The 14,813-nt window shown below is 48.3% G+C and overlaps 1 protein-coding gene across 1 annotated transcript in view; it reads left to right on the forward strand.

Annotated features, from left to right (window-relative positions):
• agps (alkylglycerone phosphate synthase) overlaps window positions 1-14,813 on the forward strand; it is a 48,936-nt gene that overhangs the window by 19,184 nt on the left and 14,939 nt on the right. Inside the window, exons 9-16 of the mRNA XM_035410305.1 lie at window positions 412-537; window positions 1,224-1,332; window positions 4,913-5,040; window positions 6,636-6,687; window positions 10,989-11,065; window positions 11,182-11,294; window positions 13,166-13,235; window positions 13,589-13,650. Coding sequence (XP_035266196.1) covers window positions 412-537; window positions 1,224-1,332; window positions 4,913-5,040; window positions 6,636-6,687; window positions 10,989-11,065; window positions 11,182-11,294; window positions 13,166-13,235; window positions 13,589-13,650 — 737 coding nt within the window. The remainder of the gene's footprint in view (window positions 1-411; window positions 538-1,223; window positions 1,333-4,912; window positions 5,041-6,635; window positions 6,688-10,988; window positions 11,066-11,181; window positions 11,295-13,165; window positions 13,236-13,588; window positions 13,651-14,813) is intronic.

Here is a 14,813-nt window from a genome sequence, read left to right on the forward strand (position 1 = left end):
CATGTTTGTGTGTGTATCTGAGTGACAGTTCTGTGTGTGTGTGTATACATGTTTGTATGCGTGTGTGTGGCTACATGTATGTGTGTGTGTGACTTGTTAGACCTCTCATTCTCTGTGTGTGTGTGTGTGTGTACATGTTTGTTCGTGTGACAGTGCAGACCTCTGATACTGTGTGTGTATATCTGTGTGCGTGTCGGTGTGTGTGTGTATACATGTTTGTATGCGTGTGTGACAGTTAGACCTCTCATTCTGTGTGTGTGTGTGTGTGTGTGTGTGTACATGTTTGTGTGTGACAGTGCACACCTCTGATACTGTGTGTGTATATCTGTGTGTGTGTGTGTGTGTGTGTGTGTGTGTGTACATGTTTGTGTGTATGACGGTGCAGACCTGATTCTCTGTGTCTCCTCTCAGCTGAATGAGAGTGGCTACTGCACGGGCCATGAGCCTGACTCCATGGAGTTCAGCTCTCTGGGCGGCTGGGTGGCCACCAGGGCATCCGGCATGAAGAAGAACATCTACGGCAACATTGAAGACCTGGTACGTACCGTTAGAGACAGGAAATCAGGCCTCATGAATCATTCATCCACACAGCTATCGGTTCTGTGCTGATATGCCTACACTAACTGATTTTAACAGGACAGGGTGGTTTGGCTGCTGGGTGGCTCGTCCTGTTCAGGCACTGTTTCAAAGCATTGCTGTCCCCATGGCCTGCTGTTGTATTTGGGCTGTGCCAGTGCTGTCTATGGCTATCAGTCCTGCAGGGAAGGGAGGGTCTCACTGTGCACCAGTGACCCCTGCTGGTCAGTTGGGAGCACACAAGCCCAGCTGTTAAGCTGCCCATGTCTCTGTGAGCTGGTCTTGTGAACTGCAAAGTGATAACGATTGGTGTCTGGCATCACAAACTTCAGAGCAGAGCAGGTGCTAGTCTGAGCTCTCCCTAATCAGTGGAGGTTGTGCAGTGAGCACTGAAAAATACAATCAGGTATTTCAAATTGGGGAAACTTTTTCCCTTTTTTTAAAAATCACTCAGTCATTGACAGAGTTTGTTTCCAGTGGTTTGGAAAGCTCTGCTCTGTTCATGCTTAACACCAGAGCTCCACCCTGCGTTCTGGCCACGCCCCCCCAGCCCACACCTGCCGTGCTGCCTGATGATTTGCTGGCCAGGCTAACGCATCGGAATGACAGACACGGCCGTGCTCTCTCTCTCTCTCCCTGCCGGACAGGTCGTGCACATAAAGATGGTGACCCCGCGGGGAGTGATGGAGAAGAGCTGCCAGGGCCCGCGCATGTCCACGGGGCCCGATATCCACCACTTCATCATGGGCTCGGAAGGTAGGCCCCCCGCCTTCTCTCTCTCACGCCCGGGGAAGGGCGTGGCACTCGTCCTGCGGCTGGCTATGCTCCACGCGCTCTTTCACCCTTCACAGGAAGTGCCACAGTGGCACCGTAAGGCCTGTAGCGTTCCGTGTCGCCGTGGTAACCCTGGCTCGGCCAATGGCTGCGGCACCTACGGGTGCTCGGGGAAGCAGGCCGCAGCCGTACGCACATGCGCTGGTAATAGCTGGATGGGAAGCGGTTGCTTGCAGACTGAGCACACGCTGCGTGTGCCGCTAACGCGCTTAATCCAGACGGTGCCTCTGTCCGGGGCTTAATAAGAAACCCAGATCAGCCTTTACTCTGCTGGGAGCTCAGCCTCTGCCTTTTATCCTGATTTTGTTGCTTCCAGTGAAGCGCTGCTCTAGAGCAAAGCTGTTATCTCGGTTTCCTAACGATAGTACTCAAAAAGCTTGTATATTGACAGTCAGATCTCTGCTTTTTAACCTTAAACTTTTGTCCTTTTAATACGTTTGACTCATGAAAATGTAAGGGTCTATTTTTTTTGGCCATCACAGACAGTTGAAAAACATCAAAATCGATGAACAGAAACTGTGTTTGCTCCGGGAGAAAGCGCTTCAGCCCTTATCTGGGCCCGAGTGCTTTATCTGAAGTATTTTCGGACTGAGGGGTCGCGGAGTTCATCGAGTCTGCGTCAGCGACGGGCCTTCGCCGGTTCGGTGTCTGTTTGCTCTCGTAGCGTCGCTCGGGTGCACGGGCGGCCGCGTGGACTTGGACCGTGGTGGTGGCGTCACGCACACCCAGCTGAAGAAGTGCGTGACCGTTCGCGAACCCTGACTGGGCCAGCGCCAGCGCCGGTAGCAGCGTGCGAGATGCAGCTGTCCGTCTGCGCGGCTCAGCCAATGAACAGCTCAGCGCAAAGAAATGGCATCTGGCAGGCAGCTCGGCCATCAGAGGAGAGGAATACTAATCTCAGCTTTCCCAGAACACCAGGAACAGGCCTCTGAATATTATTAGCATTCAAAACTGGGAAAGTAAAAGCAATGGATTAAACGCTATTTTAAAAAAAGTAATTCCTTCTCTTGATTACTGGGACCTTGTCTTTAGCTCATCAAGCCAGCTGCCTGTCTTGTTGCTATGCTGTGGTTTGACACATTACATTTTTACACATGGCTGTTTGTATTGTCAGCCAGTAAGGCTGTTGGCATTCAGTGGTGGCCAGACGTGCACTGCATCGGGAAATGTGCAGAACCTGCTTTGCTTTTGTTTGAGTACCTCTGGAATCTTTGTGATTATAAAATGCCCCCCCCCCCCCCCCACCCCACCGCTGAGGTCCCAGTAGACAGGCACTGTATGTAGCCAGGAAAGGGATATTGTGATAACATATTGAACAAGCCACTGCATTTTATCATGGCTTTAACACCAGAACTTTCTTACAGAGAGCTTACAGAGAGCCTTTTGGCAGAAATTCCCTGCACCTGAATCCAGTGCCTTTTAATGTTCAGGGGCACAATAAAAATCACTCATGTTAGTTTAACCTAATTCCCAAGCTCAGAGCGATTCCCTGTAGCAATGTGGTTAAGGGCAGCGGGCTGTCACAGGGTGATGCTGCTCACTGTTGGGCCACTAGAGGGCAGCATGGAGTGTCACATTAAAGAGCTCATTAAGAGCCATCTTTGGGGTTCCGGCTAATGGAACCGGCTTTGTTGTTGTTTGTCACAAAGAAGGGCTAATATTTCGAATTACCAGGAAAGGTACCGGCGGCAGCTTTGAGATTCCGTGTCTGCGTTAGCGTGAAGCACAGGGGAATGGCTCTGAGCTGTTCAGCGAGCATATAACAAAAGCACCTTCCCCACAAAAATCGTTTCGCATTGTTCACTCGACTGGAGGCTGGTGTAGTGAACTAGTGGGATGTCATAAACTTCCACTGTAAAATCAATGCTGCTAGAATGAAATTGACATTCACAAATGCTGCAGTTTCAGAAGGCTCTGTGGTGGAATAGAAACCCAGTAGCTGTTTACGATAGGGAGAATATGACATTTTATACATCTAGCGGCGTTGGGTGAAAACAGCCTGAGAGGGAAACAGCGCGCTTTTTTCAAAGCATTTTATATGGTTATTCTATGGCTGTCGTGTAATTGATAAAGATCTGTATTGCTCAAAGCCATAATAATACATAAAACCATCAGATGTTCGCAAGATCGTTACGGAGACATCTGTGGTTTTAATGGCAGGGGAAGGCGGGGATGGAGGAGAGAGCTTATATTTTGGTCTGTTTTCTCAGAATTATGACCCGATGGCAGTTTTTATGGTGGGGGTCAGGACTGTTTACTGGATTGGTTTATGTGGTCTCTGGAAGGTGAGGCCATCATCAAAGTTCTTTACCCAGTTCAGCTTTTATTGGGCCAGTTTTCCCATGCAGTTTGTGAGTTGGGGAGCAGTAAACGCCATTCTCATTTGCATTTTCATCCAGGGAGGGGTTAAATATTGGGTAGAAATGGATCTTTTGCCACCAAAACGTGGCTTTGAGCCTACACCTTATCGTTAAACACACATGCCACAAGCAGATGTCTTATTTATGCATCTTCATATGTGAGGGATGGTACAAACTTTTATGTGTTTCTTTAAAGGAAATTAAACTGTATGTATTGCCAGGCATCTAGAGTTAGACACAGATAGATGGACAGATAGATAGGGAGGTGGTAGATCAATAGACAGATGGAATATCTGTGGTGTGGGATTGCCTGCATAATACCTTCATAACAGGCAAAGAGTATAACGGCTGGAAGTAGACCACAGGGATATGGCACTTTTGGGACATCCCCTAACAGCACGGCTGGATGTTCATCAGGGCCAGACCTCTGAGGATACATGTCCTTATTTGGAAGGAAACCTGGCTTCTGCTTTCCACTAATTAGTGGGGCTTTGATTTGATGCGTGATGAGGAGAATTTTAAATATTTTTGACACCTCCCCCTTGACACCTAGCATTGTTTACTATTGAAAATGCAGCAGTTTAATTACTTGAAGTGCCAGTGGCTCCAAAGAAAAACACAGTAGTCTAAAGGTGAAGTTGACCCTTGTGAGATTATGAAACGTTTATTGACACACAGCCTGATTTGATCTGGTATGTGCCCCGTGTGAATTTACGAAGAGCATTTTCCATAGACCGTTTCTGCTCCCTCTAACCAGAGAGAGGACCATGCTCCCAGGCAGTTGAATGTGGAACAAGAAACTCAAAGGGTGCTGTTCATAATTTTCGGGTCAGGAATCATGCTGGGGGTGCCTATATACGTCCAGGCTTTGCAGGCCTCTCCCTGTGATGTGGGTGTATCTCGTTTCTTTGTTGTATCTGTCGGTAAATCTCCCTCGGTCCCCTGCGTGCAGGCCGAAACCAGATCCCGCTGGTAAGAAGGCTGATGCAACACAAGGCACCGATTGCGGTGTCTTAAAGCATAACTGCCGTGCCCCTAGAGCACTGTTCAACGTGCCTGTTTTAAAAAAAAAAACTTTAAAAACTTTATTGCGTTCGCCGAACTCATCATCACGGGCACTCCTCTGCGTCCTCTGTGTGCAGGAACCCTGGGCGTCGTCACGGAAGTGACGATGAAGATCCGACCCATCCCGGAATACCAGAAGTACGGATCGGTGGTCTTCCCCAGTTTCGAACAGGGAGTGGCGTGCTTGAGAGAAGTCGCGAAACAGGTTTGGCTTCCTGGGTGCATTTAACCATGCATGTGCGACACTGGACATTGTTCTCATCACACACAGAAATGCGCATTTGCACTGGCTTTCCTTATTAAGAGTACTCCACCAGAATGCACTTTTCCTTCATTGTCTTTAATGTGCGCTTCTAATGAAATCACATCAGAGAGATTTGCTGTTGCATTACAATGATTATAACAGAAAGATTAGAGATTACCATCTCATAGTAAAATGGTTTTTTACCATTGAAATTATTTTTGCTTTTGGACATCAAATTGATTTTGTGCAAATTACATAAAAGCAGAAGTATCCTCATTCCATTCAGCCAAAAATTAGATATTCATAACGTGTAGGTACCACAGCCCAAGTAAATCTGAGTTCTCCGTCTTCTGTGCTTCTACGCCCCTGGCTGCCACTGATCAAGGGGTAAAGTGCGATCGCTGATCTTGTTTTCTCATTGCATAGCACTTAGCTGACTCAATTCTTTCAAACTTGTAATTGTCACAGATTAACAAATTGATGTTTGGTGAGCAAGACATTGTGTGCAATGGGAATTGTCCTAATATGCCATGGTTTTACTGTCCTACAGAAAGCTTTATCCAATTGAGTCAGATTCAGATTGATTCTGTGTCATTATGCAAAAGGAGGTGATCAGGTTGGCTTATGGTCCTCCTGGAGTGAGACTGGTCTGTAAGATCACTTTGTGGGACCTGCGCTGTGTTGTGCTGTAATCACTGCGGTCAGTTTGTTTGTTAAAAGGCCTCTAAGGCAGCTGAGGTGTGTGCATGTCAGTTTCGCCAGCTTCCGCCCTCTGTTACCCTCGGCAGATCGCTTCCTGCGCCGTCATTGGATGGAGGTTTTAAGGGGGCGGGAGCTACAGAGAGGAAGTTCCAACAGCACTGCCTGATTAAAAAAGGGGGGAAAAAGTGCTGATGGTGTGAAAGGTGGGCGCTGATGAGACGGTTATTGACCTTTGCGCTGTGGACATTTATACCGTCCTGCTCATTAGCGCTGTAGAAATGAATTCAGTCCTATCCAGGCCCCTTCCTGCCAGTGGACAATTAAAGTATTGATTGAGTTTCTGTGCTTTATTAAGACAACTGCCCCACCGAGGAATCATCCCAAACTCGTTTGAGACCCTTGGGGTGACTTCAGTTTGCCTCTACTGTAATTTATCTTCCGAGCATATAGGACTCCTGCCCTGGGATCCTTGATCTCAGGGGACTTATTTAGCCACAATTTGGAATTGGTACATCTCCCGGGGAATAATATGTACTTCTAACGTGTGAGCGGGCAGCCTAAGGTTTGCTCACGAGCGGGTTGTTTGCCGCTGTGCACTCCAGCACAGCACACGGCGGAAAACCATTTTTCACAGTAAGTGGAGAGAGTGCTGAGCAGGAACTGCTTATGCCAGTGAAGGAACTCTCCCTTATGTTGGGTTTCACTGGGTTCTCACCAGGCTTTGCTCCTGCTGTAGGCCAAGGCATATTTCAGAGCAACATACCCCACGAAGGCAAACACAGAGTGTGAAAAGAGGGAAAGTTGGGTGGGAGACTGTTGAATAGGGCTCTGAACGTGTGCTTTTTCCTTCACAGAGATGTGCGCCTGCTTCCATCAGGCTGATGGACAACGAACAGTTTCAGTTTGGTAAGTCCCCTCTTCAACTCAGTATGAACACTCATGGTTAGACATGTACATAGTCCACCTCAGTCAACAGTGATGTGAGAGGCAAAGGAAGGCATGAGGCCTATGTACTGTATCAGTCAAGAGTCACATCAAGAGGTCTTTCTTTTATTAAAGGTAATTCAGTTTGCTGAAGTATTCATTTCCCAAGAACAGAAGCATCTAATGTCAACATGAATTTTGCCAGAATTTCAGCAACACTAAACTTGTTTCTGACAATGGTCTTTTACAAATGAAAAAGGATATATGACATGAAAGGCTAAAGAGCTCATCTCATTTGGGATTTCTGTTTTTATCCCTGACCAAAAACAGAAGAGTTTTGTCTGACCGCAGAGTAGAGCTGGGAATTGAGAGGCTTCTGTCAGTCCACGCCTTTATTTTGAATTATTTTGAGCCATATCCGTGGCTCCAGTTGTTAATGTTACACGCTGGTTTTCACCCAGAGCTTATGCTTCTCATCAGTCTTCCTCCAGCCGCTCTTTAAAACATCACTGCTCTTTACTGGGTTCATGCAGTCCATTTCTCCAGCGTGTCACTGCGGTGCAACCTCTCCATCGCTCCTATACAGGAAGCATGGAGTCATACATTTGAAGAAAACTCCCCTCGCACAGGTAGTTATTCATGTCCAGGGTTCAGGAGTTAAAGGCAGAGCCGAAAAGATAAATAGGACGGTGGAGGGATGAAACGAGGGGTGGGGGGCGGGGGTCTGGGAGGGACGGAGGAGGAGGGAACGTAGGGGAGTCACCGACAGGAGAGACGCCGTTTGTGGGAGTGTTCCTGCCCCGCGCTGGAGAAGCACATCTGTGCGCAAGATGTACTGAGAGAGGAGAGACGAAAGCCATAAGCTGCACGTCCCTGTGAGTCCACTGCTCTCCCAGCAGAGGTTCAGACGGCTGCGGTGATGCTGAACAGACAGGCTCAGAGTTCAGAGCGCAGTCATGTGACCGCTCACTGGTCTGTGCCGGTTAGAGAATGGAGATGGGGGGGGGGGCTCCTGTCGGCTGCCATTTTACTTTGATGGCGGAGGAATGACATTCCTGTGTGCCGCGCAGTGGCCTTACACACAAGTGTGTAAGCAGTCTGTTCTTTTGTGATTGGGAGAAGCGTGTGTATGTATGTGTAGTGCTTGTGTTTGAGCGTTTGTTTGCAGGCGTGTGCGTGTGGGTTGACTGCATGCGTGTGGCCTGTGTCTGTGTGCGTACGTGCAAGCATGTATAGAGTGTGTGTGCGTGTGCGTGTGCGTGTGCGTGTGCGTGTGCGTGTGCGTGCGTGTGGGCTCACATTAGCTAACTGTGTAGTTGCCTAACAGGAGAAGCAGTCTTCAGGGCGTTATTGTGTGAGGACTGCTTCTCTGAGACTCCCTCTGTGGGGCTTCTTGTGGAGCTACTGACAGTGGGGTGGGGGGAGGGGGGGTTTGGGGGGGGGGTTGAGATCCCTGTCATAGCGCCTGTCGTGTCCTCAGTCATGAGCCTCGTCACCCCCTTATGGCGGCCAGGGACAGATCTCATTTCAGTCGCGGAGCCTTTGATCTCCGACGTGGGAGAACGGGGGAGGCACTGTTTAATACCACCGGAGCCTGCTGCAGATTAAGCCTCCCCCGCCCCGGCTCCGCCTCTATGGAGGGGAGGGGGAGGTCTTGTTTATCTGAAATAACGGCAGGCAGTGCTGTTAAATGGATGCTGTGTTAATAGCAGGTTATGAGGGATAGTATTTACTGTACGCCTTCTGTTCCTGAAGTTAAAGCAGACTCCATTATAGTTTGATCCGTCTCTCTCGGCCCATTCATCATCTGCAACGGAGCCGGGGAATCCTGCGGCAACACCCCCACCCCCACCCCCTGCGCGCAAACACACACACACACCCGCACACGCACAGTATTAATATGTACACCGTAGAGCACACAAGGCATGCTGGCTGCCTGCTTTCGCTCCCCAGAGTGGCGATATTAGTTTTGATGCAATCTGTTTTCAAAGATCAGTCACCATGGTTCATATAACTCAACACAATCTGGAACAAGGTCACAGCATTAGATGTGGCTCCCCACATCTGCCAGTGAATGGCACCTTCAGGGCAGGTTGCAACAGGTTGGCACAGATACTCTGGCTGATATTTAACCAGGAGGCTGCTTGTCATTAACTTTGACTTGAAAAAATGTATAAGTGCCTCATTTTTTTTTTTTTTCCAATACACCAATTTGTAATAGTGATTCTGAAATAGCCAAACGTTGCTTGTGGCGAATAAATAACTAAATGGCCAGTGATGTTGTCACCCAGGTCTCAGTCATTACCAGCATGTAGTGGGACCTGGTGTTTTTTTGTGAACCGGTGTATTAACTAGACTTCACCTCGCCCCGAGCCTTCCTAAGTCCTACGGGATCAGAATGCACGGTGAAAGGAATGCATTAACTACAAACGCAGCGCCTTTATTTCGCGTACCCTTGTGCGTGGAATCAAGTTTCTGGAGATCCTGTTCGCTTTGTAGGCTTATGCAGATGCCGGTGGTGTTTTTTCTCTGATCACCGCTTGGTTTATTATGTTTGCTTTTAGACAGGCTACCGTTTTATAATCGCGTCGAAGGCTTTCTATGATAGATTTAAGCCCCCTTCCCTTCCCCCCAGCACCCTTGCATATAGATGAATTGATAATAATTTCTGCGGCGAAACGAAGGTCTAGAATACAACGAAAAATTATTTTGTCAACAGTGGAAAATTGAAGTATTTTCCATTTATTGCGGCTTTGTGATTTTTGTTTTGGATATCTTATTGAACGAATAGCCTACACGGACTCCGCAGAGGTCTCCCGGGAGCTCATTAGCTCCCATATATTTCCAAGATTTTTACCGAGTTTGCACTTCTTAGCATTAAGCAGTCCACATGAAGCGACTGTTTTTTTTGTTTTTTTTTTGTAATAACAGGTGAAACGCAGAGCTCGGATTTAAACTTCCTGTGTGGATTTTATTGATGGATTACCTTCGGCTGTTAATCACCGCACATCCCTGATGGATAGATCCGAGGTGTCAACTCTAACCGTTTTTTAATGGGACAAAGTGTAAAATCATGTGCAGCGTACTGACACGCGTGTAGCACGACCAGCAGGGCTGTATTGGCGCTCCCTCCTTAATAACATGGTAAAAACGACGGGAAGACACGCGGTTAATTTGGGAGAGAAGGATTTTTCTGTGCACAGATCAACTCCACGGTCTGTTGAACACGCTTTTGATAAAAGTACCCGACCTCCGGATTTCAGACTCGCCTTAATTTCCCATCGCGAGTATCATAAACAGAACTGAGCGGCTTTTGGATTTCATGTTTTTCAGACAGAACGCAATTACCTGGTACTCTTTAGTGACCCACATTGAGCTGAAAATCACAGTCTTTGTGTGCTCGTTTGCATTTTCACCATGGTTTTCTGAACATAAAGTCGATTTTGCAATTCATTTTGGCCCATTTTTCATACACGCCTGAATGATCTGGCGGTCACTAGCAAACAAACAAAAACGTAACCATAAGCTACACATCTCATGAACAGGAACAGAGTTGAGCTTACAATGACAAAACAAAAAGGGTGGTATTTTGGTGTAAATATATATTTATAGATTTATAAAATAGGCAGGAGCTCTGGCGCTCAGAACCCTGCTTAGCATAACAATTTTAAACAATTAGCTTTTAAAATTTATCATCAAGTTGAATTACTGGTGTTCAGTAGGATTTTCGAGTAACATGGTGTTTGAGTAACATAGTCTGCATGTTGCCAGACTGCAGAGCCAAAAAAAAAAAGAAGTATATTTGGGAAACAAAGCAGCTATGTGATTGTGAGGGACGCGCGGGAATGAACGAAGTAATAAACTTTCCAAGCAGTTTGTTCCTCTTTCCGCTGCAACTGGTAAATTTCACGTGACTGTTCCCGTCTTTTCGGTTGTTGTAGACACTTTTATCGTCCAATCAGGAATAAATCAAAATGTGCAAGTGAGGGAGACGGATATCGCCGTGTCGGCCCAACTTCCCGCCATTGATTTATTGGCGTTTTCCTTGGCAGCGACTTGCTATCTGTAGTTATTTGAATGTTGCATTTTATTTTCCTCCCATTGTTTAACACCTAAATAAATCTGACATCCTAGCACGTTTTATAAATATCTGGAGGAAACAAGCCAGAGATGGCTGATTCAAATTTAAGACTGAAAGGAATATTAGTGTGCTCATGAAATTGTACTCTGAATGGACCCGCCCTCATCGAAGGGAATTCACTTCTTTGTTTATGTCTTTGCAGGTCATGCACTGAAGCCTCAGGTTTCGTCAATATTCACATCCTTTCTGGATGGTCTAAAGAAATTCTACATTACGAAGGTACAGTTGCTGTTGTGCTGAAATCTGTACCTATATGGCTTCCTGTTGAGCTTTTGTGAGTGTACAAAGGCTGAATTTGAAATGACATTGTCTTTCCTTCATGCTCTCCCCCCCAGTTCAAAGGGTTTGACCCCCACCGCCTGTGTGTGGCCACCCTGCTGTTTGAGGGCGATCGGGAGAGAGTCCTCCAGCACGAGAAACAAGTCTACGACATCGCAGCCAAATTTGGGTGAGAAGAAACTCTGCTGTCTGTCAGGCTTCCCTTAATGCTGGACTTCACAATGCAGAACTGTTGTGCTCAAAATGAGCGATCAGACATTACCGCCAGGGAAAGACCCTCTCAGTCATTACCGCCAGAGAGAGACCCTCTCAGTCATTACCGCCAGGGAGAGACGCCCTTAGACATTACCCCCAGGGAGAGACCCTCTCAGTCATTACCGCCAGGGAGAGACCCTCTCAGTCATTACCGCCAGAGAGAGACCCTCTCAGTCATTACCGCCAAGGAGAGACGCCCTTAGACATTACCGCCAGGGAGAGACCCTCTCAGTCATTACTGCCAGGGAGAGACCCTCTCAGTCATTATCGCCAGGGAGAGACCCTCTCAGTCATTACCGCCAGGGAGAGACCCTCTCAGTCATTACCGCCAGGGAGAGACTCACTCATTACAGCCAGGGAGAGACACACCAGGAAGAGACTCACTCAGTACAGCCAGGGAGAGACACACCAGGAAGAGACTCACTCAGTACAGCCAGGGAGAGACACACCAGGAAGAGACTCACTCAGTACAGCCAGGGAGAGACACACCAGGAAGAGACTCACTCAGTACAGCCAGGGAGAGACACACCAGGAAGAGACTCACTCATTACAGCCAGGGAGAGACACACCAGGAAGAGACTCACTCAGTACAGCCAGGGAGAGACACACCAGGAAGAGACTCACTCAGTACAGCCAGGGAGAGACACACCAGGAAGAGACTCACTCAGTACAGCCAGGGAGAGACACACCAGGAAGAGACTCACTCAGTACAGCCAGGGAGAGACACACCAGGAAGAGACTCACTCAGTACAGCCAGGGAGAGACCCTCTCAGTCATTATCGCCAGGGAGAGACCCTCTCATTTATTACCACCAGGGAGAGACCCTCTCAGTCATTACCGCCAGGGAGAGACTCACTTATTACAGCCAGGGAGAGCCGCTCATTACAGCCAGGGCATGAACACGCTGGTGGGAACAGTGGCAGTGCTTCCATGCTGAATTCCTCCACACGTGGTCAGGCTCGTTCAGGCAAGTTTAGCAGCGCAGTTTCAAAGGCAGGTATGGATGATAAAGGGAAGGCCTCACAGGCCTGTGCCGAGGTCTGACCCGAGAGCAGCGTGCCCGCCTGACACTGCGCAGGTCTGTGGGATCAAAGCGGCCTTCAGGGGCAGCTCGTGTGTGAGAGAGGGGAGCCCCAGGGCGCTGGAAGTGTTGGGGTCAGGAAGTGCAGGGAGAGGGGCATCTGCGTTTGCTCACTCACTGCCCTCCACCACTGTTGGCAATTTCTTTAAATTTTTTTTTATGTCTGGGCTCTAGTCTAGTCTGTGGTTATACTATGCTAGGCTGTTTTTAAAAATCTGGTGATGTTACCGATGTTCACTGCCAGTTGTTACTGCTCCCTGGACTTTGTGTTGACTCTCACTTACACAGATTACATCATATGTCCTGGCGTGCGTGAACTATTGCAGCGGCGCAAACGCAGAACGAGACTTTGGGTTTAGCGTTTAGCGATTTGAGTCTCTTTTCAAACCCGTCTTTGCTTTTTGAGTTGGGTGATTTATTGGCTTGTCTTTGTGAGGGATATTTCCTTTAGAAGGGCCGGGGGGGGAGGGGGGGCGGCGAATCAGTGGAGCGGTTCTCAGCGCGACGCTCATGACGCGCTTTAGGTGGCGAATGAGCCCAGGGGCGCGGAAGCTTCTGCGCGGCCCGGCCGTGACGGACGCCCCGGAGGCTCCCGGATCGACGACGGGCGCGGCCTGGCTGACGGGCGGGGCCTGACAGCGCACAGCTGTCCGCCCGGCCGTGAAAAGGGGCTGTTAAACATTAACCTGGTTATCTGCTTCCAGGGGCCTGGCAGCTGGGGAGGACAATGGGCAGAGGGGCTACATGCTGACCTTCGTCATCGCTTACCTCCGGGTGGGTCACCCCCCGCGTCCCCTCGCACACCGTCCCCTCCCCGAAACGCACCTCTCGCGGGGGTGAAAGGACCCCGGCGACTGACAGCACTCACACACCGCACAAAGGCCCGGTCAGGCCAGGCGGGACCGTTGCCACGGCAGCAGCGGACCGTGGAATTCCCAGCGCCTGACCTGGCTGAGGCGCTTGTGAGGAAAGCCATTAATAATGTAGCTTTGTCTGGGGAAGCCGGGCTGTCTTTGCCCCGAAAAATCACACACGCTCTGGTCCACCTGTCACTCAGATCCCGAGCTTTTCTGAACACAGTCTTCGCTGTCCTCTGTGCTGGTGCTCACTGTCATTTCCCCCTGCAGGACCTGGGAATGGAGTACTACGTGATCGGAGAGTCTTTTGAAACTTCCATACCCTGGGACAGGTAGTGGCATTAATTACCTGGTTTTACCTTTTAAAACTCATTCTGTATTTCAGTTTACCCATTTTTATTGATCCCTTCCTGGTCTTAATTGATTTTTCTTGATTGGGAATGCCAGATCAGGGGTTTTACTGGCACGAAAAAGGTTTTTGGTGCTCTCCCCGGGTTCGTTTAGCTACACCCCCCCCAAAGTAATAATAAATACCATCATTCAATAAAAACAAAAAATAAATAAGAATGTAAAAAAGTATATACACACATATATATACATATATATATATATATATATATGTCAGTCTTAGGCCATATCGCCCAGCACTAGTCTACTGTCATCCCATTGATTTAAAAATGCCATTCAGCTAACATTTTGGATAAAGTACGCCGTGACCTGCTCCACATTTTGGGTTTTATATATGCCTGCGAAGAGGACAATCTCATCTTTCTTGTGGTATTAATACTATCTTTCCGCTCCAAGTTCTTTAGCAAGATGTGCTCTTTCAAATGGTAACTGATGCCAAGCTGTGTTTCTGAGAAAAAAAAGGCTCCACAGTTTGACTGCCGGTATCTGATTTCACAGAAATGACATTTCTATTGCTCAAAACGATAGAACACGTTTCCTAATGATAAAGATTAAAATATTATTAGCGCTGGCTTTATCAATTAAAGAACACTGCGGGATTTTGTCAGCCTTTGCTTTCTTCCGGCACATTCTGTACCTTCGCAGCTCTGATAAGCCAGGTGTCCCTGCACGTGATAGTCCCACCCCCAGAGCCCACGAGTGTGCTGTCTTACTGCCGTCTCTCTTGCCTCTCTCTCTCTCTCTCTCTCTCTCTCTCTCTCTCTCTCTCTCTCTCTCTCTCTCTCTCTCTCTCTCTCTCTGTCTCTCTCTCTGTTTTTTCAGACTATCACAGGACTGCATAGTGCGACCAAATAATATTTTGTAGTATGTCGTAGTTTTGTAGTTTTAATCATTTGTTTTCCCTTTTATCCACTTTGGCTCTTGCAAATTTCGCTTTGACGCACATCACAAATTCCCCTTGCTGCAAAAACCCTGCAAATTGCGATGCGGGCCCGCCTGAGTGCACTGAGTGTCCGAAAGTGCACGCAGTCAGCTGCCGCTCTGCTCTCCCAGGAGGGAGGGAGAGAGGAGGACAGAGCAAATGAGG

The sequence above is a fragment of the Anguilla anguilla genome, chromosome 3 (assembly GCF_013347855.1).
Source record: "Anguilla anguilla isolate fAngAng1 chromosome 3, fAngAng1.pri, whole genome shotgun sequence".
NCBI lineage: Eukaryota > Metazoa > Chordata > Actinopteri > Anguilliformes > Anguillidae > Anguilla > Anguilla anguilla.